Genomic DNA, 27958 nt, shown 5'->3' on the forward strand with positions numbered 1-27958 from the left:
GCCAAACTGTGATTAAAAGCATGGTTCTCCCCATGGGATCTGCTTGCAGTATTCATATATTCAGTACTTTGCCAGGCAGGCAGATATATGTACCTTCCCTTTTATTCCATCTTAGCTCCCGTTCGACCGTCTGTCACGCATCCCATTAATCTGCCATCAGCTGCTAGTAAAGACTAGACGTGGAGACAGTAGCCTGATTTCCAGTTATGTACTGTCAGTGCATGCTGACCTGCAAGTGATAGTTTATACTTACTGCAGGGTTTCTGTATGCCTTCAAACTGGGGCAAATTCCCTGTAAATGAGAACCAGCATCCCGAGCTGTAATTCTCTTTTCTGGTGTAAATCAGGAGCATCTATCTCTGTGGGTCTGGCTGGTGTAGAAGGTGAGTCAGGTCTGTTAAATCCAGGCAGATTAAGGTTATTGAAAGTAAAATTTTTCAAAGGCAAGAAAACTTTTTGAAACTCCTGTGCTTTGACTCTGAGCTGTCACACTCCAAGCACACAAATAATTTTATATTGTATCAAGCTGTGATCAGGCAAGGTGATCCTGAATTTCAGCTTTGATCTTACACTTTCCTGTAGCAAAGGTCCCTTTGTCCTGGTGAGTTGAAGCCCTGGAAAGAGTGCTAAATACCAAGAGTTGTGACTGCCCGTGTTCTAGTTAGTGCAGCAGTACTCTGCTGTGGATGGGCTCAGTGCTCGCTCCTAAGGCTGATGGTGAATCACACAGCTGCCAGCATCTACAGGTGGGGACGAGTGACAGGTTTACCGGGACTGAGCCACACAAAGGGACCCAGCTGCAGTGATCGCCTCCTCAGAGCGGGTGTACCTGACATCCCGGATCAGCAGCCGCAGGTGCTGCTGCGGATGGTGAGGGAAGCAAGGGGAGAGATGCAGCACCACCGTGAGTGAGAGCGAGCTGAACACATCAGAATCAGTTAAAACAACTAAGTCCAATCTGTGGGTTGTTAGCCTGAGAGAATCATGACTGGACCATTATTCGTTTATTCCTATAGAAAGGGAGGCCACGGCTAGGGTCTCCCTACTTGGAAGGGAAGCGAAATCAGTCTGGGGCAATGTCAGGAACCTCATGACTACAGCGTAGGAGCAGTTTATCTGCAGGCTGGTTCCTTCCTCCTGTGCTCACACCAGCTTTAATCTGGTGCAGTGATACCACCTTCACTGATGGTACTCTGGGTTTGCATTATGTGGCCATAGCCTTCTTCAAAGCTGGGCTTCACGAGATTGTCTGGAATGAGAAGAGGAGGAGGTTGGCTTGGAAAGACCCTAATTTTGGTCATGCATGCTTGCTTCATTTCCTGTAGGCAGTGCAGTCCCTGCAAATGAAGTGCTGGTACAGTGCTGGCCGCTGTGTCTTCCTCTTGTCACTGTGTGGCCAGGTGTGTGAGACTCCGAGCAAGGTGGCAGTGACGAGGCCTTTCTTATGCAAGGAGAGAAAATGTCTGCACCAGCCCACAGAGAGTCTGCAAGGAGTTGCCTCTGAGGAAATGGATCCCTGCTTTTGTTAGGCAGCCTCTTGGGAAGGGTACTCGGTTGTTAGGCAGTGTGCTAAGTACCACCTGCCCATATTGTCCTGCATAAGTAAATGTCCTCTGTGTCTGCAGTGTCCAAGGTACCTCATTCACGGAGTCAAGGGCATCCCCAGCCTCTGACGTTGGCTGACTCTGGTGGCTGCGTTGCGCCCCGACATGAACACTGGGTGTGAGGGGGTCGTACCTGGCTGTGTGTGTTCTGGTAGGAGGTGGTAGCTCTTTGCTGACCCACTGTGCTGCCGGGAAGCCTCTCCGTCATGCTGAGGGACCTGGGATGCTCTACAGGGTCTTGGCTAGAGCCATCTCGGCAGGGGCTGCTGATGGAGATAAGATGCCAGTCCTGCATAAAAAATCTGCTTTTTCTCAAAGGCTGTTTTTTGGCTAGACCTTATCTCCTGGAGGAGCACTGTAATGAAGTGACCAAATTAAGTGGGAGTTGCTGGTGCTGAGCTCTTCTGAAGAACCAGTCCCCCTTAATTTCCTAAATGATCTGAATTCTTGATCAGAATTGCTGGGATATGCAATTTCCTATAGATGCTGCAAGGTAGGGTTTATCTCATTTTGCTGTCAGTTCCCTGCACTTTAATTAAGGATTTTTTTTTGCCACTGTCTCCTCTCTGCCTCCTCTCTCTTTTTTTCTTCCCCCCCCCCCCCCCCCCCCCTTTAAAAGCCCTCCAAAGCAAACACTCAATTTAAAGAGAATTACTGGCATCTTGCTTCATCCATTCCAATCACTTCAGGTATTTAGCAGAGAGGAGGGAGTGACCATCAGGTGGCTAACTTCCCCCCACCCCATTTATGCAGAGGAAATCACACTGATCAGACTGCTGTGTACACCCTCATTGCTCTCATCTGCAGTCTCCACGCTTCCTCCATTTCATGGCTGAGGCTCTTTGGCAAGGAATTCCCACCTTCCTGCTACTGCTGAGTGGAGATGGGAGCCTGATGAATTTGGGGAGACGGGGGTGTGCAGCAGCGTGCCAGAAGGGCCCCAGGAGGACAGGGCTGACTGCTGGAGCACCCTGTGGCTGCGGGCAGAGGAGTGGAGGGCACCAAGTGTCTCTGCTCCACCGAAGAAGCCAGAGCTCTGCTCAGCAGGAAGAGAGCTTGCCTCCTTGTTTCTCCCCCAAAATGAAGTTTTTCCTGTTAAAAATATTTCTCTTGCGATAATGTTTCTGGGGCAGCCATTTCTTATCTGTTTGAAATGAAAGATCTGTTACTGAAGGCCCCTTTCAGCTGCTAGGAGACAACAGTCTAATCTGGCAGTATAAAAGTCAAGGAACACGGATAAAACCATTAATCCTTGTCTTAAACAGTTGTTTGCAAAAGCATACTTTCCTTTCACTCTCTGAAGAGCCACAGAGCCATAGTGACTGAAGGGAACACCCGGCTTGTCTTCGCTCTCCTCCATCCTCAGCGAGGACCTTCCTGCTGCGATAACCTTTGTTTCCTTTGGCTTGCGATTTTTTTGGGGTGGTGTTGTTTGTCCTGTCTAAGAGTAATAACCAGTTAAAGCATGCCTGTGCAGAACTGTGAATTAAACCAGGTTACAATGGAGCATGCATTGCTTTGGGTCCCATGAGTAATGGAGATCCTGACACTCCCCCTGCCCCGCTGAAATGCAAATGTATTTTCTTTTTTGTTCCAGGAGCCTCCTTCAGTGCATATAAAGAGAAAAATCTGAAATCTATGCACTTCTCTCAAGTCAAATAAGCTCAGGTATTGTGTCGAGGAAGGCAACATAAGATGATAGCAAAAGCCTAATGCTCTCCACCAACTCTCTGTCCCTGAGCTGGGAAAACAGAACTTTAGAAAAGGCTTAAAACATAAAATTTTGTAATAGTGATGCAGGAATAAGGATTCCTCTGCGTGGTCTAGGGGTGGTACTAGGGATTTCTTATCTTGCTAGGAAGCAGCCATTACAGGATGGGCCTGTTTCTGCTTTCAAGATCTGCATTTCTCTGAATTATTTCTGCTCCTCCGACCTTTCATCTCTTTGCTTTCCGATTGTTATTCAAAAGATCTCACCTAGCCCACCCGGCTTTTGTGTCAGCAAGGAGTGAAACCCGAGCAGAGTCAGCTAAGAATTTCCATTACTCCTAGTTGCAATTATGTGGCTCAATACCAGGCTCCTAATGAGTATTAGGGGGTTTAATTTTCATCTGTGGAGGTAAGGTCTCCGCAGTGTCTTGTCCAGGTTGATCAGGCAAGTGAATCATTTGACGTTTAGCTTCTCCAGCCTGTCAGATAGCCAAGGCTGTCGGTAGTCCCGTGGTTTAACTGAAATGCTTAGCAGCTCCCGAGGATGAATGTCACCATTCAGAGCTTCCCATTTGTTGTGCTGTCAGTGTGGAGGATACAGACTGGTAGTCTCCAGGAATGATGCGCTCTGCCACTTTAAAGGAGGAATTTTGGGCTCTTTTCGAGCTGGGAAATCTCTAATACAATGTCACACATACATTTTGGTCCCTATGACATATTACTCCCACCCCCATGTAGGTAGAAAACAAATTCTGAAAAACATTCTTTGATCTTCCACCCACTGATCTGCTTGAAATTTAAGTTCTGTGCTGCAACTCGAGGGAAGGAGGAGTAGGAATATAATTTATACCATATTTAAAAAAAAAAAAAGAGAAGAGGAGAAAACATTACTTCCACCAGTTTTAGAATTATTGCTGTATAGATCTTTGGTATTTCTTCTGTTTGTTACCACACTTTTCAAATGACACTGGACTATTCTCTCTCTGCCCCAGTTACACTGTTTTCTTTCAAGCAAGAGTGCTAGGTTGCTCCTTAAATTTTGGTTTGTTTTTTTCTTCCTCTTTTTTTGTGCTGTTAAATGGAACCTTTCGTTTCCTTCTGAAGTCATGCTTCCTTGGGTGATGAAGTATTCGTAAGATCCTGGTACAAACACGGGGCAAATCCAAGCCACCTATTTTCTGCCCTGCTGACAGTTTCTGGCAGGAGTTGTGAAGGTTAGGAAGCATTTCTCCTGCTTTTGGGGCAAGTCAGCTGGCCATCACTCCATAGGTACATGCATTTGTGGAGGAAACAGATGTCAAAGGTTGTGCCTGTTTTCCCCCCTGGAGCTGCCTCTTCCACGGTGCAATGCTTGCAAGTGCAGGTGACACCCACGTGAAACCTGTGTGGTTCTCAGAGTGGCCTGGATTCTTTTTTCCCCCTTCTTCCACCCTCCCCCCCCCACCTTTTTGTTGTTATTGTGTTTGCTGTCTGAATCAGAGGGAAGCATTGAAGGGTGGTTGCTTTTCTTTTTTTATGCACATCTCTGGGGGAGTGCTGGGTGGTGAGGGGTTTATTTCGGTGGTGTTGTCTCTAAGCACACTCACTGCAGGGACAGAGGCAGGGGTTGTTTGCAGCTGATCTGAGAGAGCTGGTAGGCTTTGCACCAGTGCTTGGTTCACCTCCCTGTGGGTTTCTGTCACAGCTGTGCAGAATTTTAGGTTTTTGGTGCTTTTATGGATTTGTTCGAGATGCTGCTCTTTTCTGTAGCTACATTTGGCAGCTTTAACTTAAGGAACTTGGTGGTCTGTGTTAGCGGGTGACTACTATGTGGCTCACTTAATTTCTGTCAGCCCTGTGGGCAGTAGACGATAGCTCCTAAGAGGAGGAATGCAAGAGAAGAAACTTTTTACCCTGGAGACTATAGTGCTTTGCCAGGAAATGCCACAGCTAGTCCGTGACACAGAGCTGTTTTCAGATATGCTGAGAGGAAAATTAAGATGGGTAATGGCATCTCTTCACTTGCAATGCTAATCAGGATAAAGGGGGCATGGTTTCTTTGCATCCCTGTTATTATCAAAGAGGTTGTTTTCATTAAATCTGTGGTCTCCCACCATTCTCAGCAGGGCACTTATCTTAGGAGTGGTTTCTTTCGGCTCAAGATGCAGCATGGATCCCAGAGAGGTACAGTGATAGCAGGATTGAGTTGGTCTTCCACCAGCCAGTAGGGCTTTGTCGCTCTGCTCACCGGAGGGGCTTACTGATGTAAAAAGCCAGTAATAAAGACTTGTGTCTGTGACTACAAGCCAGCTGGTTGTGGACGTGCTTTTAGCCTGCTCCTCATGTAAAGTAAAACATACAGACTTCAGTTGCCCTCATGGGGTCATGCGAGCAATGCTCGTGTTTTTCTGGTGCTATGAGTTGATGTGCTTTGCTTCATGGTTGAGGTGGTCTAAAAGCACATGCTTATGTAGCTACAATAGCCTAGTTGACATGGGATAGCTTTCTGGGCTGTAGTAATTTGACCGCTTTCCATTGTAAGGATTATTTTCCATATTGCAAGAGAAATCAGAGTCATCCCCAGGGATTCCTTCAGAGCCTATAGCACAGGTGTATGTACTACAATATAAACTATAAGAAAATGAAAGATTCTTTCTCAAAGACATCAACAGATGTGTTTTGCTGGTAAATTCAGATTGGGATAAAACCCAGCATCTCTGTAAATGTCTGGTAATAATGTACTGTGGTTGGTGGAGAGCAGGAGTTTCTCATGGGGAAAGCTAGGTAGGTAATTTTGGTTAATAATTTTGAAATTTTCTGTCCATATCCATCATTCTCCCACCATACCTGCTGTTACCCTGTTAGGGTTCCTGTTGACTGGTTGCTTATGCATGTAGAAATTAAGTGGTTGCTCTAGTATTTCTGCTGTTTACAGGGATGGCAGTTGAAGACATTTAGATTTAATCTTGATTGTCAAATCCCGCTGGTCAGCAGACCTCAGAAATCATTATCTTAATATCACAGGAATGCCAGTTCAATAATGTTACTGTTGATCAGTTGCTGAGCTCTAGTTCTGTAGCCATCGTGTATGAGTGGCTTATCCAGCAGAATTAACTTTCCCCTCCCTTTCTGTTTTGGGGAGAGGAAAAAAAACAAGGATGAAGGAAGAAGGAAAGCAATCTTATGGAAGATTTAATGTTGTTTATTTAACAAACAGTATTTAATAGCAGCATTAAATAGTGCTGCTTTTTTGTGCTACACAAATATGTTACTGGCTCTTGAGTATATTTCAAGTAATTGATGTGTGTGTGTTTATGTATTTTGTTGGCTTTTGTTGTTGGTATTTTTGTCACTGGGATCAGGCTTGAATGATGCTAATGGATTCTTGCGGCTTTGTGAGGACATTGGAGTTCTTCAGACACAATAACGTGGTCCTTGGGTTTGGTCCCTAAAAGCCAGTATTGATTTCACTTTGAATTCCACAGCTTTTCTTTTTGTGTTGTTGATTTGCTGAATGACTTTAGGAGGACCAAGCAAGGACTGAGTACATGTGGCCTCTCAGGGAAACTTGACTGGTGGGAGGAAGAGATGGGAAGGAGCTTATTGCACAGTAAGTTGGAATAGCTCCCTGTTTCCTCTATGGGTGATGTAGTCTGCCATAGTGCCTGTGAGAGGTGAAAAGCTTTTGGGTTGCTTTAAAAGGGTGAGATGGAAGGAATAGTAGAGACTCCGGTTTTTCCCTCCTGCATCTGTTTTGGCCCAAAGTTTCAAATTCTCCTGCTGGTTTATGGTTTGCTCCTTACAGGTGCTGGTAGGGAAAGTCCATAAATAGGGTCACCATCCTTTCAGTCACCCCAGTGGTGTCACTGGGCTGTTCAGACTAAATTCTGACTGAATATCTGCATTCTGCCCCTTTCCCACCACCTCTTTGGTGGCCTCTAGTCAAGGGGAAGATCATGGCTTCTTGACACACCTGGAGGGTCTCCTGGGTGTGGACAGCCTTGATTTTTGTGGTATTGCACAGCTATATCAGCCCCTCTTTAAAAAAAAATCCCTTCTATCCCTCTATTTATGTTAACAACCCACTACTCTTCTTCCTCAGAAATCCCTGTTGCTCAGTTACAGACAGAAATCAATCCTGTATGCATGCTAATTTCTAAAATGGTGGGACTTCTCTAATGTTGAAGAGTGGTCTTTCCCCAGAAGACAACAGTAACTGTGTATGCAGGGCTACTGTCTCAGTCAGGAGTACAAGATTGTATTATCACTTGCAGATGAAAATCGGGGCACTGATGAAATACGAGCTGAAGACATTTAAGGCTTCAAAAGCATGATTTCAGGAGGCGCTCTCTTTTGGAGACTGTGAGCTGAGAGAAGTGTTTTCCATACTCCATTGGAAAAAAAAAAACATTGGACAAGATGCAGCCTGTCACCCTTGGCATTTTGGACTGCTGCTCGGTTACAGCTGAACCAGACCTGTTCCCTCGTGAATTAATGTTCCTGTCCTGCCTGAGGATCTGCTAACCTCAGCGCAGAGGATGCTAGGTGGAGAACTGCTGCACTTAGGCAGCAGCGATGGTGCTGTGCTGTGGGCAACGGAAGAGAAATGTTGCTGTGATTCAGTCTGGCTTGTGTTTAATAATGAAATTGTGCTGCGTAATTCACATTGGCCTAGGTCTGCATGTGATATTTAGGGAATATAATTATTTCGGATGTGTTGAGGGTGCTTGGGGAGGTGGCCTTATAAATCCAAGAGAAAGAATAATCTGCTAGGCAGGGGGCTGGTAGGATAGGGAGTGATTTGTGGCCATTTACGTAGCACCTGTCGGGACCTGCTGCTTAGCTCATCTGGAGCTGTTTGATTGCAGTGAAAATTTCCTCTAAGAAGATATTTTCTTTGAAAAGCTTTTCCACTAGCAGTGGATAATTTCAGATGGGTTAAGTAACATAAAACCTTTTCTGGGAAGTGGCACAAATAACTTAGAGCATGCAATCGCTTGTTGCCAGAGAAAAAGGGTCCTCTGTTCCTTCAGGTACCCCCTTGCAATGACAGGTTTGTGTAAAAAGGCTGGAGCGGGCCTGGGATTTGATCTTAATGGGGTGGGCTGTTGACTTGACTGTTGTGGAAATGAGAATGCATTTTGCTTGTTTGCCAGGTGGGAAAAAGTCTGTACCTCAAGCAGGACGGAGGGAGGATCTGTGGGGAATCAGAAGTTTGTCACCCCAGGAACAGTTTTTATATGGATATTGAGGTCCCTTGTTGCCTGTTCCACTGACCGTTCTCCTTCAGCATGGTCCACACCGATTGCAATCTGTGGGCAGGATTTGCATCTGTAGCATCCTTGGGGGTAACACAAGCAAAGGGTGACTGCTGACCGAAGGGCTGCTGCATACTGAGGAGGCAGCAATGTCTTCTACGAGAAAAAACGCACTAGGATGATAATGTGGCTGTCTAGCCATTTGCCCACTAAGGATGTAAATCCCTGATTGCAAGAGGCTGGGAAGGTGTAATGAGGGGAAAAGCACACTCAATTCATCTGCTTCTTAACTACTCCTGGGTGCTGTCACGCTTGTGACGTAGGGTGAGAAAACTCTTGCTCTGCCTTAACGTGGCTCGGCTGACACTGGATGGGACTGGGGCATGAACGGGGGCTGGAGCCCCTTCACCCAGCCTTCAGCTGCCCGATGTGTTTCAGCGCAGGACGTTCACATCGGTGTGCCAGGGCAGCAGCCCCTCGTCCCTGGCCGCACGCACAGACTTGCAGCTCCCTGTGCGTCATGGTGGGAACGCAACAAGAGGCTCTGGTGTCCTCCCAGACCGCGACGCCGCTGCTGCTGGCCTTGCCTGGCCTGGTGGGCTGGTGGCACAGGGCGGGTTGCTGAACCTGGTGGTAGCCCGCGGTGAGGTCCCCGTGCCACGCAGTCTTCCAGCTCCTCGTGTTCCCTCTGCACAAGCTGTTTGCCTCTTCTGAGTTCGGGATGATGTCCCCGTTGTCTGCTTCTGCCTTGGTGCCTGCATGAGCTGCTCCACCTGCCCTGGCATGTGCCGGCAGCTGCCACGACCCCGTGCCGAGCAGAGCAGAGATCTCTCCCTCTCTCATCGGAGCAGGTTGCCATGGCAATGCACAGTCTGCTGCGCTCTGGGTCTCCAGGAGCCAGAAATGATGGTGCTTTTGCAACATTGAGGTAAACATCTCTCTCTTCCCTTATATAGCGCATCCGCCCCTGGTAAGAGCGCGGCTGCCATTGGCACCGGCCTCCCCTCACCCCCTGCGTGGGGGAGAGGAGCTCCAGGCGCCGGGAGCGCGACTGACCCGCGGAGCCGGGCTCGCGTGGGTTGGAGCGGTGCCTCCGGCATGTGTGGGCCGTGGCAGTGGCCCTCCTGTTGCTGGGTGGTGTGGGTTTCCCACTGGGGAGGAACAGGGTACCGCTCGGGAGCGGCATCGCTCACGGGGTCAGCTGCCGGAGCGTGTGGTTTGCTCGCAGAGGGGTACGGCTACAGCTCTCATGGATGCCGAGGGGGGAGATGGGTCCCCACGTGCTTGCTCACAGGTCTGCCACTGGTTTGCACTGGTCACCTTGGGGAAGTAACCTCTTTTCCCCTAAGCCCCTCATAGAGTGTGAAAGTGGTCTCGCTCTCCCTTGCCCCCTGGGAAGGCATCCCAAGGACTCTGGCTAACGAGTGCAAACGCTTAGAGTTGTGGAAACTTGCTGGTGCATCTCTCTGGGGCTTGCCAGAACTTCGTTGTGGTGCTGTGGGCTTTCACGCGTTTCTCCAGTGCTTTGGGAATCCATCAGTATTTCTCACATCCAGAAGCCTGTAGCTGGCAGGTGATTGAAGACCCTTTTTACGGTGTCCTTTGTTATTGCAGGCAGTAATGAGCATGGCAGGCTGTTGCAGGCAGGGAAGTGTGGCCCTGCAAACTGAAAATGAATCTCTTGCTTGATCTGCTGGCGTTTGTTCCAGCATCTTTCTCTCCACCTCTCTCCCTCTTGCTGTTGGTGTGTGTATGAAGAGGGAGTCGATGCTGGAGAGGGGAGTGGAGCAGGGGAGGAGTTTCTATCAGCCTCTTTTTCTTTTTTTTTTTTTTTTCCTTCCCCCTGTCCAGTGACGTGAGCAATGCCTGGAACAATCAGGCTGGCTCCAAACAGTGTGCCTGAAGATGCTGGAGAAAACAGCCTAGTGCGCTTTAAGCAAACACTGATTGCTTGAGCCTGGGCTCTCCAGACATAACCTCTTCCAGTTCCTCTGCAGAGGACTGGGAAGTGCCATTAGCTTTCTTCTCCCCCATCCCATACGCTCACTTTTGGAAATGATCGGAGTTAACAGTGTTCAGAGCACCAGCAAAGTCCGGGTGAGAGCCACAGGTTCGGTGAAATACTCCCGAGAAGAATCTCTCTGGCGGCAGTCCCATCGGTCAAAATCTATGAAAATCTCCAATTCCTCTGAGTTTTCTACTAAAGAAAGCAAGGTAAATAACTGAATATTCATAGTGTTTCTCTTTGCTAGGAGTGGAGGTGGTGGTGTTGAAAAGGTTATGCTCTGCAGGAATTAAGGGCTCTGGATGGTCTGTGGTGATCACAGAATTGCTATCAGGTCAGAAAAAAAATCTCTAGGCTTGAGGAGAGGCTTGAAGGTGAAAAAGGTCTGATGTGCGATAGTGATCAGGTCTTAGAGGAATGCCCTGTCACTGAGCTTGGTGCAATAGTAAACAGTGAAAACTTGCTAGTGAGAATGCTAATTGGAGCTCTGCTCTCAGGAAAGGTGCCGGAGTTGGCAAGTGATGTCCTTGGGATTATCTGTTTAATGGGAATGATTTTCCATAGAAAAATAGTTTTTGCTCCTTCTCTACAGCTCTGTGGTTTAGTAGGTGTGGGTTCTCAGTAAAAATACCGTCTCGCATGCATGATTAAATATTGCCGTCAAGTATTTATTAGGAAGGCATCACTTGTGTGTTTATAGGAATACATTAGTGTACTGTAGTGGTCGGTAGCACAGGCTATGCCCAGCTGCTACACTGGCTGTGTGCAGCATCTCCTCGCCCAGCCCAGTTGTTCGGTTTCTAGGCAAACAACCCCCACTCCATGCAGTATCGCTTCTTTCCTCATTCCTCGCTCCCGCTCAATAACTGAGAGGCACTCAGGAACCCCTGGCAAGAGCTTTAAGAGCCATCTCCCTCCCAAAGGTGCTCCATGTCTCCAAGGGTTGGATGAACTTTATGCAGTAACCAAATATGCCTCTAATTTCATTCCTGCTGCAAATTGATTCTGCCTTGGGATTAGAAGATATAACCATTTGCAAAGGTGTGTTGAATGAGGCTGAAATATTTCAGAGCATCAGCTAAAGGCATTTAACCATGTCTTGTGCCCGTGTGCAAGCAAACAAGCAGGCACATGCATGGATCTTCCTGTACTGTCCCTTCCCTAAATCTCATATCTGTCCTGAGAGAAACCTCCTCTGCTACGGTGAAAAGATCCCAGTCCTGCACAGTAGTTCCTAGCAGATCACTCTCTGCTGGCTTACAGGTTGTATGGTATTTCAGACCCTCAGATGCAGAGCTTTAATCACAGAGTAATGCAAATAGAAATAAATGAAGTATTTTATTCAGTCCAGTTTCAGGAGCCTCTGTTTTGAGGGCCTTATTGACCATAACTAAGAAATAGTGTACTGCTAAGGTTGTGGCAGAGAAATAACATGGCCATCATTCTCAGGCTGTTGCTGATGCAGTAATCTGCTACTCCAGCAAATGCCAAAGTAAAGGCTGCATCTTGCAGGTGCCCTGGGACCCTGCTCTTGTGATCAGTTTCACCCTAGGCATGGGAATAATTGCACGGTATTCAGTGGGAGGATTAATGTACAAAAAGTCTCTGCATATGGTGGAGACTTGGGTCTTTTGACACTGAGTGAATCACTTAATCTCTGTTCCCCCTCCACTGTGTATGCATGGTGTATATCCTCAAGGCAGGGACTTTCTCCCAGGGATGGTGTCTGACAGTTAGCTAGCTACTGCAGTAATGAGTAGCTGTGTTCATCCCTGTGTGGGATTCACATTTCTGCCTCCTAAGTGCTGTAGGTTGTTGTGTGAGAGATACCCACTTCTCCTTCTGCCTAGCTCAGTAAGTTGGGAAGCATACTGCAGCTTTGTTTTTGTTTGTAGTGCTGTTTCCTTATTTCAAACAAAGGTATTTGTGGCTGTGGAGCATCTAAGACCTGTAAAAAGCTGTGTTATGGAGGGCTGAGAAGATCCTTATATGCCCATCAGTGACGCCTGCCCAGTTGACAAAATGACAAGCAGCTCTGCCACTGATTGGTCTTGTGATTTTGGGCAGCCCTGTTCTTTCCATATGTCTGTTCCCCCTTCTGTTCTTTGTCTGTCCGTCTATTTTGCTAAGATGTCACCGATTTAGAGAACTGATTTATATTTGAGCTTTAGCTCTTCTGTTCTGTTGGTGGAAGAGACCTGGAAGTTGTTGCCAATGGGTAGTGTTGCAAAGGAGGTCTTTTTATCGGTGTAAGTCTGCATGTTTGTGCTTGTACATCACCTCTCACAAAATGTCTTTGGTTCTAGGCTGGGCTTTCTGGACAGTGATGCCATGTAGATCCACTCGGTCTGAAGCAGGGCTTCATTTGTAGACTTGTCCTCTTCCATATTTCTGTGGGTGTGTTTCCCCCTTTGTGTCTGGACTGCCTTGGATTGTATCTGCTCCCTGTACAAAGTAATTACAATGCTCAAGACCTGTTTCTGTGACTGCTTCAGCTGACTTAGGGCAGGAGACAGATTTAACCCATTTGTGCCTCAGAAACATACTCCTCTGATACTTTGCACTTACGTGACTCAGCCTATTTTGCTGACATAGAGAGTATTATACATCCTCATGCTCTAGCCACTATGAACAAGGCACCAACATGGTGCCTGCATATGAGGTCTGCCTGCTGCCAGTGTTGAAGAAGCTAGGTAGCCCAAGGACCCATCATCTCCTTGAAAAACATCGGGTGGTGCTTCTGTGCACACGTGTATACATGCATGCATACGTGTATAGGCTCCACTAGGTGACGCATCCTGGGTGTGTGTTATAGGCAGGTATCACAGCCTCAGGCCAGCAGGATAACCTGCGAAAAGGATATTGTGAATTGATGTACTGCTCTCGGGGGAGTAGGCTCAAGCCCAGCATGCATGCAAGGTGAGTCAAAGGACCTTAGGATCACCTGCGTGACCCATCGTGCTCAGCAGTCTCTCCTCCCGACAGACTGTTTTCCTGCAGCCATGGACTGAATTGCAGAGTGCCTGTGCCTGTCCTGCCTGCAAATGCACAAGGCCAATAAAACAATTTCTGAAATAGCCTGTTTAGGTGCTCCACGATCAAGAAACACTTCTCTAGCCTTTTCTCTGTTCACCCATAATAATCCAGGATGCTGCCTTTACCAGTAACACTGATGAAACACTCCAGCAAGTACAGAACAAATCTTTTCTAGCAACCCCTGTGTATCAGTTTTACAGAGGACGCATTTCTTGTGTGGCATTAATTTCTTGGCTCTCAGGAGCCCCAGCTAACCATCCCTTTCTGTTTTATGATGATATATCTGGCACAATCTTTCCTTCCTTTTTTCTTTCTCTCCCTCCCCCCCTTCTCCATACAAACCAGATTTTTAACAGAGGAGTTTCTCTTAGAAATGTTCTCCTCCAGTTGGTGACGCACTTGAAATTCCCTGGGTGAAATGATCTCCTTTCCTTCCCCCTAAAACATTCCTATCAACCCTATCTCCACCCACACCAAAACAACATTCATCAGTTCCATATGCTGCTGAACAGCTCTGTGCTGTTTTATGAATAATGTATGCCGGCTTGTTAGAAGAACGTTTGTTGTACAAACCAGTGGAATTTGAAATTGAGAGTGATATCAGCAGACATGCCATGCCGTGCACTAACCCACAGGCTTCTTGGGGTACTACTCTGGCATCCTTGCTGCATCCTTGTCAGAAGGGGGAAAATGCGTGAGACATCGGGGCCTGTGGGCTCGAGCCTGGCAAGGAGCTACATGCACTCAGTGATCAGAGCCCTTATCCTCACCTCGCCAGGTGTTACAGATCCATGCATGAGGAGAGAAGAAAATGTCAAGATCTGGATTTTGGGGGAGGGTGGCAAATAGGAGATGGTGAAGTAGTGTAGATCTGTATGCAAGCAACAGTTCTGGGGTAGGGTCAACCTTCAGGCAATCACCTAAACAGCAAACCAGGAGTGGTACATAGCAATGTGTCGCACCCCATCCAAACCTGGCAGAAGGCAATGACACAGAGACACAGCCGGGTCCAAAGGACGGGCACATTAACACCTATCAGGACTGCATGCAGACACCTGTGATGTCTGGTATCTGTTGCCTCTGTTACCTGTTTTATTTTTGTAGGGTTCTGCTACTTTTGTTGGTTTTCCTCCCTCCAATAAACCACGTATGGTGGGAGCCAGGGCTGGCTGCTGTGGTCCCAGAGGCAGAGCTGATGGACCAGTTCTGAGTGACTGGTGGAGATGCTGAACTTCGGACTGAGCACTTCTGACTGCAAAGACTGAGCACGTCTTTGCCCAGAGGCGTGACTGGGGCTTCCTTGGCTGCCTGGGATCAACGGTGCTGTTACCAGCTGGAGGTGAAGAAGAAATGTCCCCAGGCAGGGCTTCTTCTGACAGTGGCTGCAGGGGAGGGTGGCAGGGGCCTGCGTCAGAGAGCACAAGTGCATCTCTGTCCTGGGGGCTGCAAAAGCCAGACGGGATATCTCTTGTAATGGTCAGATGGTCGTTCCTCCAACGATGACTCCAGAAATCACGGTGGAACTGGGTGTGAGCAGAGAGCCTGGGAAACAAAAACTGGAGAAGACAGTCTGGGTCGTCCCTGCTGGCTCTCTGAACTCTCTTTTGGTTTTGCCTGTTTACCTGTTCACGGCAGGCATTTCTGGCTCCTCTTTTGTTCATGGAGCAGGTATAAGAAATACCTGCCGTGTATTCCTTTCCTTCCTGGCAGGCTTTTCTGGATGGGCTAGTGTGTACAGAAAGTCAGTAGCCTGCTTCAAGATCCAGCCCTGTGTTGCCTTTCAAGGCTCTCACAGTGCCCCAGGACCTCTTGCACCCTGCTGGCCAGGCTTTGGGGACCCTGTGCCTACTTGTTACCCAGATGATTTACCGAAATGAGTATCTGGGTAATTCATTATGTCTTTGTCCCTGTGTGCACACCTGGTTGTGCCTTTCTTTTGTTCACTGCTTCTGCATGCAGAGGCTGAGTCACAGCATAGCTGGCAGTCGGCAGGTGCCAAGAGCAGCCTGTTTAAATGGGTCCAATGGCTTGTGCGAATGACAAGGTTTTGAGGGAGGTGAGGGTGGCAAGTGGCCTTTCCTTCTTGGCAGCTTTGTAAAGTAAACAGGAGTTTTCAGAAGCACTCCCTGCGTAGTTTTGCTTCTCTTTCCAATTGGAATAAAATTACCGACTGGTGAGAGCTTGTAAAAATCTGGATTTTTAGTTGACCTACCTGCTTACCAAAGGGAAAATGGGGATGGAATTCAGCAGCTTCTGACAGAGTTACAGGCTTCCGCTTAAAAAAAGAAGTGTAAGTTTTGTGCCCAGTTTATGAACAAATACAAACAAATCTCACAAATACATAACAAATCCCATTGGTTTTTTCTACTGCAGACTTCTAAGGGTCAAATCGGAGATGCAGGAAACATCATTGGAGTTAAAATAAGGAAGGTGTCTAGGATGTTGCCTGCTATTCTGTTTTATGCAGCAGTTAATTTTTTTAATTTTTCTTTCAAAACTGTATTTGTTTCTCCAGGGAGCTTAGAGCAGTGTGGGGTCTCAGGTGTTGTGGACCCAGACATCAGCAATTCTCAGAAAATGGAAAGCTGTAAGGAGCAGGTTTTTGCGGTCTGGGTAATAGAGCTTAAGAGTTGAAGCAATGAAGTTAGATACTGCTGAGGAGTCGGTAGCTGGGGGTTTGGATCCTGCCTACAGTAGCCTTGGGTGCCAAAAGAGATAGAAAGTCTCTCCCCTTTCCAAGTGATATTGGTCCAGCTTGGAAGATGAGATCCGTGCAGTATTCGTTCTGGCATTCCCTGCTGTGGTCCAGCCTCCAGTTTTCTGGCTTAGATAGCAAATTTGCCAAGCACTTTCCAGGCTAGAAGGTAAGAAGCTGTGATTGTTGTCAAACTGTTAAAGTGCTTTCAATCAGAGCTTTTTTTTTTTTTTTTTCATTTCCCAGAGAGAAAACATGAGTTAATAAAACCTGTCCTTGCAGCTAGTTAAGTATGGTGAAAGTCATGTGCCCGCCATAATCTCTGATCAGCTTTGTTGCAATTTAGTGAAGCATTTAAGTGCTTGTCTCCAAGTTTGTTTGATTTAATCATACTCTGGAGAAATGTCTGCTGAAAAGAGCTACTGTCTGAATCAGGGCCTTGGGAAACAGCCATGAAATAAATGATAGAGCAGGTGCTGGGCTGTACATGTCTGCTACTGGTTGCAAAACATGGGAGGAGGAAATTTTTCTTGTCCAGATCATGCAGGAGCCCAGTAGACATCAGGAAAATGTTAAAGCGTAAATTGCTTTGGAGAAGGAATATAAAGCCGCTCTAAGAGGCTGGTGAGTACGGTGGCAAGTGCGCAGCCTGGCAGTAGTCCCTGCCAGAGAGGGGGGCTGGGGAGCAGGCATGAGAACTCATGTATCTCTGTCCCTTGAGAGGTCTGCTCACTGAGGTCTCACCGAACATGCTCAGTAGACGCACCGAACATGCCCTGTATACATCTGCCCAGGCTGTGGATGCTCTCTAGGGTTTTCTCTTTCATTTTTGTAAATAGCAGAGACTTTCTGAGAGGCTATATTTGGTGCTCTGTGGGGGACACTGTGTCCTTCGTCAGATGTATGCCATATGACTGGGTTAGTGTCTGTTACTCCCTAAGGAAGGAAGATGGAGTCTGGCTCATTAGTAAAGATCGGGACAAACACATGTCACTTTCCACAAGGCAAAAGCCTCGGGCATTTATTGTTCCCGCACCAATCTGGAGTGCTACTTTTGTATGTCCTGCACTTTGGCTGTAGTGATCCCTAGGGACTTTCTTAGCAGCAAAATCCCATAAAAAGCAGTACTGCACAGGGCAGGTGTTCATTTTCAGAGGTCGTGACCCAGTCTTGTAGGCATTTGGGCCAGAGAGCAGCAAAAGGCATTTCTGATACCTCAGGCCAGGTTTTTGCTATGTTTCAAAAGCTCATCCAACCAGCTGTGGGAAAAAAATGCTACTTCTGAAAAAATGGGGAGGCAACTGGGAAAAAAATGCAGCCTCTTTGCCTTATATGTGGAAGTAGTTTTCTGGCTCAAAATGTAAGAAAATATTTTAGTCATAGTAGGAAGAAAAAGACAAGTCAAAGAATAGGAGGGGGGGCTTTGGCCAAATCATTAGAAACATAGTGGCTTCTAATAGAAAATATTGGGTGACCCCAGGGAATCAGTGTCAGCATCAGCTTGTGCAGAAAAATGGAGGTGCGTCTAATTCTGCTGGACTGCTGGCTGCATGGTAGGAGAAATGTTAGCCCTTTCTTTTGCTTTCTTCCTGCAGGGTGGTCTTAAAATCTCTTGATAGCTCTCACCTGAAAATTAAGCACAGTGCCTACAAACTGCCAGCAATGCCCTTTCCTGCACCTTTGTCTGGCTGTTTGCCTTTGGATCAGAGCTCCTTATATAAGTTTGGAGAAGATAGGATAAGTAGAAATAGACAGTGAAAACTCCAGAGTTGGAAATATTTCATCATATTGCTTGAGTAGCACAACAAAGCCCTGTTAGCGGTGGGGACCTCTCTCTGCTAGCTCAGTGTAAGTAGGATGTGGGATGGTTTCTGGTGGTCATATCTGTTCCATTGCTCTGAGAAACCTACTTTTATGGTATACTGTGACTAAAGGTTGCTGCGTGTGTAGCATCAGCGTGGGGTGAGTTGTACCAGTGTGTTTGACCTGCTTGTGTATCATTCAATCGAGCCAGATTTTCACAGAGCTGAATATTAAGGATGTTCAAATAGACCATGCAAGATTCAGAAAGGAGCCAGTGGATCACAGGATGAGCAGCGGGATATGCTCATGGGGTTCTCGTTGCAAGTTCAGCTGTGGCATATGCACAAGACTAGTTTAAACTCTTCAGTTTTCCAAATTATTTTTGTTTTGGGTCAGAGTTAGGGCTATTTAAATGCTAATGTTTCTGTTGAGCATGTCATAGCTATTATAGTATGTGATTTTCAGGCTTGTTCATACTTGATGTGCTACTTTTTGGTAATCATGTGCATCAACAGTTCTTCTACACGTTAACATATTTTGAGGCTGTGTAGGAGTTATGTGCCAGAGGGAGTAAATCTAGCTATGTATATAAGGTATATTACAAATGTGGATTATAAGTGTGAGAATCAGGGACATTCCATACCAAAATACTTCACTTGAGTCAAGTGGCCTATTTGAAGAACTTCATTAGCTTGTAGTAATAGCAGGCATTTATCCATTGTATGCATCAGCCACTGGAGGGCTGAAATCAGACACACTTACCCAAGTGATGTACCTACTTCCTCTCAAAAGAAATCCATCCCAATTGTCTGATATCCACCCAGGCTTAAGTCAGCCTCCAGACCCTTTTCTTTGCAGGCTGGTATGAACAACAGAATTGTGACCTTTGGTGTCAAACCTACTGGCATCTTTCCTATGAATTGAAAGAGTAACGATGTTAACAGGCAGCATTCCAAGACACTGATCTTCAAGCACAAAAGGTGCTTATTGTTCTGTTTTGCACTTAGAAATGGGGCATGTTTATGTTTGGGTGTGTGACTGGGGAAGTATTCAGGTGTCTGTGAGGCTCAGGGGCTTTGGATAGCCATTCTGGCATACTTTTACAGGTAAGCCCATATGGTGCAATCTTCGCCCTATTAAAGTCAGTGACAAAGAAATCTCACTAACTATCAGGAATTAAATTGGACCTTGAATTTCAAGGCTGTAGTCTTGTGGTTTATGCAAACTTAACAGGGTTATTTTAAAAAACCCCAAACCACAAATCCAAAAACCTGCCCGAGAAAATGACTGTACTCTCAAACCCTGCATTCTGGTATTTTTTCCTTAGATGAGATTTCTGCTCAAGAATTCTGTGTTACCAAGAGCAGATATGGTACTTCCTTGATCAGAGATAGCTCACTTGCTGGTATTAGTTAGGTAATTTTCCTCAGCATATTAATGTATGTGTAGTAGGAGTCAAAAAATAATCCCATCTCATTTCTCTCCCTTTGCAGGCCCTCTACAATTCAATCAAGAATGAGAAGCTGGAATGGGCAGTGTAAGTATACTGCGTAGAAATTAGGAGTTTAAAAATAGTACCTGTGTAGTAATCTGTTTATACGTCCTACGTCGCCATCTGAGTGGGCTCCAAAGCCTGTAGAAGATAGCCAGTGTACGTAATGAGTTTGCTTTTCTGTTAATGAATGACCTGGCAATACTGCCTCATCTGTTTCTCTAGCAAGGGGAGTTGGTAATGATAGGAGCCAACTGCATTTGTAAGGAAAGAGGATGTTTCATTTAGTAGGGAACTTCAGTCTGAAAAGAGAGAAATTAAATCCTCCGTTGTTCTTTGACTGCATAAATAAAACAAAAGTTGACTTCTCCCTTTATCTTTCAGTACATTGTGTCAGAACCACTGAATATAAACACACGTCTTGGATTGAGTTTCCTGCTGTTGGTTTATTGTCTTGGTTTGTCTCCTGATTAACTATGGATAACTTAACAACAACCTAATATGAAAGATGGTAAATTGGACAAAGTCTGATATCCCCTGTCCTTAGCTGTTTTCGACAGGCTAACACTTGTTAACTACGGAAATACTGCAGACAAGAACGAGCTTCAATTTCTGATTGTGTTAAATTGACATTTCTCTGTGCTTAGGTTTTATGTGGTCTAGGTATGCCAGCAAAGAGTCGAAGGGTCTGCTTTAGATTTTGCCGCTTGCAAAACAGTGGATTTTGATGTAAAATAAAAGAATGATGTCTTTTATCTGTTTTGGCTGTACAAGATATTTACCTGTGTGGATTTACATATCTGAAACCTCACCTTCTTGAGAACAATGTATGTCTGGGATGCATGCTCCTGCACCTTTTGTGCTAGAATTCCGAACAACTTCCATAGGTCTTGCAGGCCCATTGGCTTCCGATCTTCCTGGTTTTAAGTTCATCATCTGCAAATGAATTTATTGTCAGGGTGTGCATCCTCACTTACAAGGGCTGCTGGTCCCAACTAGGATTGCAGCCCCTGTTCAGAAGTGTGTTAGATAATGTCAGAGTAATGAGGAAGGTGTGCTGGTAAGGGGAACCACCAAGAAGTGCCATCTTTGAGCTTCATAAGAAGCACAGTGGGAGACATTTTCCCACACTGGTCTTGGACCTGGAATACGCTGTGTGAATCTCACATGTCACAACACCAGAGCTGTTTGCAAGACACTCTCTCACAGGTACTTTAGACCCAGCAGAATCCATTATGTGACTTTCTTGATGTCAGAATTTTCCTCCAGCTCTTGGCAAAAGACCATACCGTGTCTAATACACTTGGGCAGCCTCCAGATGGAATCTGGCTCATGCCTGGCTCTGCTCCCATGAGCTTCAGTCAAGGTGATTTATGAGATAGCTTGCTCCTGTATAGGTAGTAACTGCTTCAGCATTTACATAGACCGATCCATATCCCTTGCTAATAAACTGGGGAAAAATTGCAAGCAGGCTGGGAAAGGGAGAAATCAGAATCCTCCTTGAATAAGGCTTTGGGATGTGGGTGTAAAGCGATCTTCTCCCAGCAAAATGTTCGAAGTGGCCAGTTGTCCATTCCAGTCTGAAACTCAGACAGATAGCTGCAACTGATGTGACAATTACTTTCCATGCTGTGAAACAAAGCTCGTTCTGGGCATAGTCAAAGAGGTTGTGCCTTTACCTTTAGGGCTGAGAGTGCTGGCTGGACGAGGGATTGTGAAGATGTCTCTCCTCGCTTTTAGAGAGATGTGTGGCTGGTGTAAAGTAATCACCCCAAGGAGCCCCAGGACTGCCTGAGCTAGAGGGAGGAGTCACATCACTCTCTTGCTCTGCTGTCGTGATCTGCAGAGAAAGGTGGACAGGAAGGGGACATGGTCCGTTTTGCTGTGATGGGACTGAGGAAGATCCTCTCTCCTTTCCAAAGAGTATTCCTTTGCTTCCCTGATGCAGTTGACAGGGAAAGAAGTGGGAGGTAAGGCAAAGGTGGAAATAGGGCTGCAAAACCTAGCATAAGTTCCCTCGCGATGCTGGCCTATTGAAGGAATGCCTTTCCTCCAGCCAGAATCCCTTTGAGGATCTAAGACTTTTATGAGCTAAGCAACAGTTTAAGAGCTTCTCTGGCAGTACGTTATTTGGTGGACTGTCAGTAAGTCCATAGGCAGGGGAGGGTAACAGCAGTACGTAAGGTGAGGGAAGACTGCTACATGATCCTTATCTTACTAGTTGCAAGCTAGGTATGTCATCGTCCTTAAATGGTTTGCTGTCCATTTCCAGTAGAATTACAGTCTGATCCAAAGCCCACAGAAAGAAAAGGCCACTGTTAATTCCAATTTTGTACTCAAGAGAAGTGGCACCTTAATCAGCAGATATGCTCCAGAGACTTTCAGTAGGAGTATTCATTTATCCTTTATGAACAGGGAAGCACGAGTACAGGTCTGGAAGAGAGAATTGCATTACAGTTCTTTTTCTGCAGTAGTTCTAGGTTCAAGTTCTCCAAAAGGTTAAAAGCGAACCACATACCATGATCTGTAAAATAAACAGATCTGACCTTGAATTTACCCTGAACTGGTGAATGTGGGATCCTGAGTGCACACTCCTACTCCACACTGCACCCCCCAAATTTTTTTACTTTTCACAACAGAACCATCAGAAAACGTTCTGCCATTTACTTGGCGTGCCATTTACTTTGCTTGCCATTTCCTCTTGCCTGCCTTGTTGTTCAGTGTCCTGGGAGAAAAGAGAAAAGCAGTATGGGAAAACTAATCATCAGAAATATGATTATTCTGTCTTTTGTCCCATTCCATATTTCCTCTCTACTGCTTACAGTTCTAGATCTCTCCTGTCTGTTGGACAGTGGTTCATTTCTCTGAACAGCAAGTGAAGCACTAAGTAGTGATTGGACCTCACTGAAGTCATTGGCAGAAGTTCCTACTGACTGCAGTGAAGCCACATACTGTTTCATCCAGTTAGTCCAATGCATCCTGTTTTCAGTGTGCTGAGGTCACTGGAACCACCCCAGGAGTGCATGTAGCCCCAATAATTGTGTCGTAATTTCTCATGCTGCTTAAATTTCCCTGAGGGACTTGATATTTGCATGAGACTTTTTCATACTCGAATGGTAAACTCTTCTTCGTCAACCCTGACATCACCCGTAAGATGAAATGAATTAAAGATCCTGTGGACATGAGCAGTGAGATTAAAAGGCTTGGGTTTGTTTAGGTGGAAAAGGGAGCACTGAGGAGAGGGACCTGAGTGTACTTTTTTCATTATGTAAAGGCTGTTGCAGAGGAGAAGGGTGTGAATTATTCTTCCTCCATTGTGGATGGGCTTAAATTTGAAACAAGGGAAGTTTGGGTTAAACATTAAAAAAAGCTTTTTAGCAATAAGCCTTTTAAACCAGGGCATAGGTTTGCCTGGACGAGCTATGGAAGTGCATGCACTGGAGGTTTTTGTGAACTGGTTATTCTTTCCAGAATGGGTTAGGAAGAGTGGATCCAGCTGTAGAGGTAAAGAGATGGATTAGCTGACCTCTTAACATCCCTTCAGTCTCATTGTCTATAATATTATGGCCCAGGTTTTGTAGATGTTTCTCATCCTTTGGCTTTTGCACTGATCATCATCAGCTTTAAGCTGAAAAAGAAAAATTAATTTGATTTCAAAGGTGCCAGAGCTAAATATGTTTTGTTTGCATGATGTCTACGTCGAAATGTGGTGGTGAACATTATTGTTCTCCATTGTTTGTAATATTATGTCTACCTCCTGTTGAAGGTGATAAGAATAATAAAATCGTCTTAAAATAGGCTGAATGGTGATCTAGAATTAACATATGAAATCCCAAAGTACTGCTTACAAAATTGCAAAAACCAAATGGCTGCATTTGAGCCTGCAAGTATCCTGAAAGCTTTCAGTATCCTGAAAGCTTGCTTTCAGCAGGACAGTGTAATTTTCATGAGAATCACTTGGTGTTTTTTTCTAGTGGATGATACAGTTTTCTTCCCAGAGAAGTTTAGACATGGATACAGTATATTCTTTTTTGTGTTTCTGGACTGCACTGAAAAATCCTCTCCTTACAGCCAAACCAAAATAGGTCTTTGAGACAGTGATGGTGGGAAAGGGCTGCTGCCAAATCCTGTCTGTGTTTCCTGCGGCAAACTGTGACGCTGAGACCAGGGTGGTTATAAAGACGTCCGTGCTGAAGCTCACCTTTTTCTAGGTCAAACCCAGAAATCTCTCCCTGTTATAATTAACTCTTAGTCTCCCAAGTTCTGGGATGTTTCCTGTTTGCAACTTCATGATTGGTTTTAGAGAGGTGTCAGGTGGTAATCACCTGGCTCTCCTTTATTCTCTCCTCCCTTTGGGAAAGATGCCAAAACTTCTTTCCACTGGTTTCTCAAGTCAATGTCCTAATACAGATGCTATCAGTTCCACAGATTCATATAATAATATGTTACAAATTTGAATATTTTTTTAAATGCCATTTTTTAAATGGGTAAACCCAGCCTTTTGCCATGTCATGTAAGTTTTATATTTGAACAAGTGCAGAGACAAAGCAGGCTTTTAAAAATGGAGGGCTTGACCCTGTCTTTCCAGCTTAGTGACTTCGAAGTTTCCAAGGCAGAGCCTCAAATCAGGCCATAGAGCGTACAGAAATGTTTTTGTTACTGAGAGAACTGGATGGTGGTTTTCTCCCAGACGACAAAAATGGGACTTTCTTGTATAGGGTCTTTTGGGGAGGAAGCAAAAGTATATTTCTTCACCAGAATGGCAACATCTGCATTTTTGCACGTGTTTCAAATCTGCGTGTTTAAGAGGCAAACTCTTTCTGGTTGTCAGTGATCACACATCTGGGAAGGAAAACATTGCTGTTTCAATGCTGTGTCTTCAAGTGATAGAGCAAGCAGATTCTGGCTTTGGTGTGCTGGGAGTCATGGGCAGCCAGTGCCCCGGTAACCGCTCTGTCTGCAGGTCCTTTTCCAAAGAGACAAGCTAAGGGAGGTGGAACTGAAGCTCCTTGTTTTGGGAAACCTTGCAAATATCACATGCTGTAAGCAGAGTCTTGGAGAACCTCTAGAGGTGCTAGTCTTCTCCTGTCACCAGTAACCTGCAGAGCAGACTCTAGTAGGTCCCACTTTCTGTGGATGGAAAGTGGGACTTGCGGGAGGGTTCAGAGCCATCAGCCCCTTTCCGTCGTCAGAGGGGTCACCAGAGGAATCACCTCCAGACCCAGAAGCCAGGAGTGATCTCCCTCTGCTGGTCAAAGACAGAAAATCTCTTAAGACTTCTGCAAACCTAAGTGGACCCTCGTGATGATGTTTTTCTACTGAAATGCGTGTTGGAACCAACGTGGGTTTTTTTCCCCAAAGGCACAAGGATTGTGCTATTTCCTGTACCAAATGGAAAGGTGAGGCACCGAGCGTGCCCCTGACAAGGACCTGAGCTCTGCCTGTGTGACACTGGATCCATGACTCTGAACATACCTGCACAGAGAGACCACCCACTGACTCTTACCTCTGCATCCTGGAGGGCTTCACGCTGGGGGTGTTACAGGGCTTGAATCATCTGTGAGAGCCATCTGAGGATGAGGAGGTAGTTGCCCCCCACACAGGCTAGGGTTTCAAAGATCAGCTTTCAGGTGTATGCATCCAGAGGCCAGCTGAATTTTCTGCAGCTCTTCCTTCTTGCAACCATACCTAAAGCCTGGTGAGGAGTAAGCTCAAATTGTTACATCCTTGATAAAGCCTCTCCAGGACCTATCTATTCAGCCAACTTTGGATGCTATGTAAGCAAAGGCTAATACCTGCTTGATAAATGTAAGGCTAATACCTGCTTGCTATGTAAGCAAAGGCTAATACCTGCTTTGAAACTGCTCCCAATCATCCTGCTTTCTTCTTATGCTTGACCACTGAAGCAGCATGGAGTATTTGAAGAAGTGGGTCCCAGATCCCCTGGTTTTATTTCCACTGGTGTTTCATATTCAAGATCAGAGGGAGACAGAGGCTCCTTTTAGTTCTATTTTCTCAGCTGTTCATCCATTTCTTGTTCTCTGTTATGAGTCCCCCTTGCCTCTCTGGTTCCCTTCATTGCATCTTACAGACTGGCTTGTGCATCTTGACCTCAAGCGTCTTGTCAGAGCACTCAGCTCTCACAAGTGCCTGAGGCTTCTGAGTCGCAAGGATGTCCCATTTTCAGTGGCAGATTAAAGGACCAATTAAAGGTTTGTTCAATGCTACCAGTAGTCATGACAGCAGATGCCATTTTGTCCTTGTCTGCCCAGTCTGCATTTGTCTTTTGAAGAACTTCTGTTTAATAGCTGCTGCAGAGATGCTGAGTTTGAGAGCACTGCCTCCAGCGCTAGTGGTGTCCAGGATCCCCAGGACTGCTCATCACAACACCTGTGGCTGCTTGGATAAGGGCACTGGTACATTCCCACAGGTCAGCTGATCAGTATAAGATAATTTGCTCCCGTAGCTCCAAAGGAGATAGCTTATTCCAAAAAAATGCTAAGCCATTTACTGCAGTAGGTCTCTGCTGACAAGGAGAAATCCACTATCCTTGGCTGAGATTCCAGAATTCACAAGGCACTTCTGTGTGACAAATCAACCCGAGTGCTTGTGCCCTATTAGAGATTTTAGTCTGGATTAGGTACCACAGACTTGTGTTGAGAGAATTTGCTCCTGGAATGGGCACACGTCTAAGATACACATGTCACACGATGGTCCAGACTTGCCAGCAGCTAGTAAGTGCGGTAGACACAGCAAGGGTGGAGACAATCAAAATTGTCAGAAATTCCTACACTTTTCAATTGGGAGAGGGCCTCAGCCAAAGCATGCATGAAGAAATCCTTGTTGCTTTGACCAACAAAAAGTTTTTTGCAGATCTCTCTGTTCTGCAGTGGGAAAACACGTATCAGTAGGCTGAAAGATGCAAGGACTGCTCTCCCTTGCAGGAATCAGGTCTTCAGATAAAAGTTTTGTTCTTCTTAATTGGGAGACCTTGCAAGATAACACCACCTTGGCTGTAGCTCTACAACTAAATCAAATATCTGGCACCTTTGTGTGACTCTCAGGCTGAATGTCAATGTGTAGCATCCGTATCCATACTGTTGAAAAGTCTTACCCTCCAAAAGAAGATGCTTGCCTCTGTACTGCCTGTTGGGGTGGTCCTTGACTGTGCTATTCCTAAACAGTGTCTGGAAAATGTTTGGGAGTGTGCTGGCCTGAGATTGTGCCAAGCACGAAGTAATATGAGGTGATGGAAGTGAAATGCCTGGGAACATTCCTTGGCACTGCTGAGTTCACTAATATAGCCTCTGTGTCTCTGGATTTGGTTTCCTTGTTGTCAAAGCAGTCTATTATCCTTGTGTTATTCCCCAGAAGACCATTTCAGCAGAGATCAGGATAACACAGATTATCGCTCTAGCCTGCGGTTCTTGGATGACATTTCTTTGGATGGTCATTCCCATAAGCAGACAAGGTTGCAGTGTGCCCCGAAAGGAGCTTTTGGACTGCCATATGCCTTGCTAATCCTCATCTGATACATGCCTTTGAACATATGCGTGTGGTTGGAAGGTCTGCCTGAACTTGCTCTCTCTGCTGATCCAATGAGATGGGATCCAGTGAGGGATCCCATGGGGTCCAGTGAGATGCAGCAGCTTGAAGTCCACCCCCCCGTTAGCCATCTTTACGCTCAAGTGATAATGATTTTTTTTTTTAATCAGGTGCTGGTCTTAGGAGAAGCATTGCTACCATGGCTTTCCAATGACAGCCTTCATCCTCCCTGACACACCTTTTCCAGTCACCTGGAGGGGAATGTGTGGGGACTTCAAAGGACACAGGGCTGCCCTGTAATCTGGCACTAACTGTGGTTCTTCTAGATACACCATCCACCCAGATTCAGTGGCCTGTTGTTCTCTGAAAACCAACGTCCTACTCTTGTAATGGACACCCTTTGTTAGGGTGCCTGGTCCTTTTTGCCTTTGGCTGTGACGAGCAAAAAGGCATTTATTAGTCAGGCAATGCTTGTGACTTGCTGAAATGAGTTGCATTGTTGTCCCCAAGAGCTGTGTTGTATACATTGCCCTAATAAGCAACATTTTGAGCAGCATTTTGTTTCTAAAATACAGATAACATAATTCACCTAGTGTAGTTTTTATTTTTAAATTACTACTTTTATGCTAGTCTGTGGAGGGAAATAAAGAAAAGGAGGTAGAGTCTGTGTTTCATATGCTAAGTTAAGGGGTAAGCCACAGTGATCTGTAGTAATCTAATTCTTTTCATCTACATGTGAACTCACGAAGAAATTGGAGATTTTTCAGGAGAGCCCAGCAGGCAAATATTTCCCATTTTAGCACTCAAATAAGTGGAATTAAAAATAGATGA

At 45.8% G+C, this 27958-nt stretch overlaps 1 protein-coding gene across 9 annotated transcripts in view; it reads left to right on the top strand.

Annotated features, from left to right (window-relative positions):
* The window catches only part of LOC140650966 (PH and SEC7 domain-containing protein 3-like), a 115964-nt gene that overhangs the window by 54080 nt on the left and 33926 nt on the right, over window positions 1-27958 (top strand). For 7 of the 9 annotated variants that reach the window (XM_072859899.1, XM_072859902.1, XM_072859903.1 and 4 more), the window contains one exon: window positions 19584-19627. In XM_072859899.1, coding sequence (XP_072716000.1) covers window positions 19584-19627 — 44 coding nt within the window. Of the gene's footprint in view, window positions 1-10423; window positions 10766-19583; window positions 19628-19966; window positions 20318-27958 lie in introns of those variants that run through there. The other 2 variants (XM_072859904.1, XM_072859908.1) reach the window with 2 other exon arrangements.

The sequence above is a fragment of the Ciconia boyciana genome, chromosome 4 (genome assembly GCF_034638445.1).
Source record: "Ciconia boyciana chromosome 4, ASM3463844v1, whole genome shotgun sequence".
Lineage (NCBI taxonomy): Eukaryota > Metazoa > Chordata > Aves > Ciconiiformes > Ciconiidae > Ciconia > Ciconia boyciana.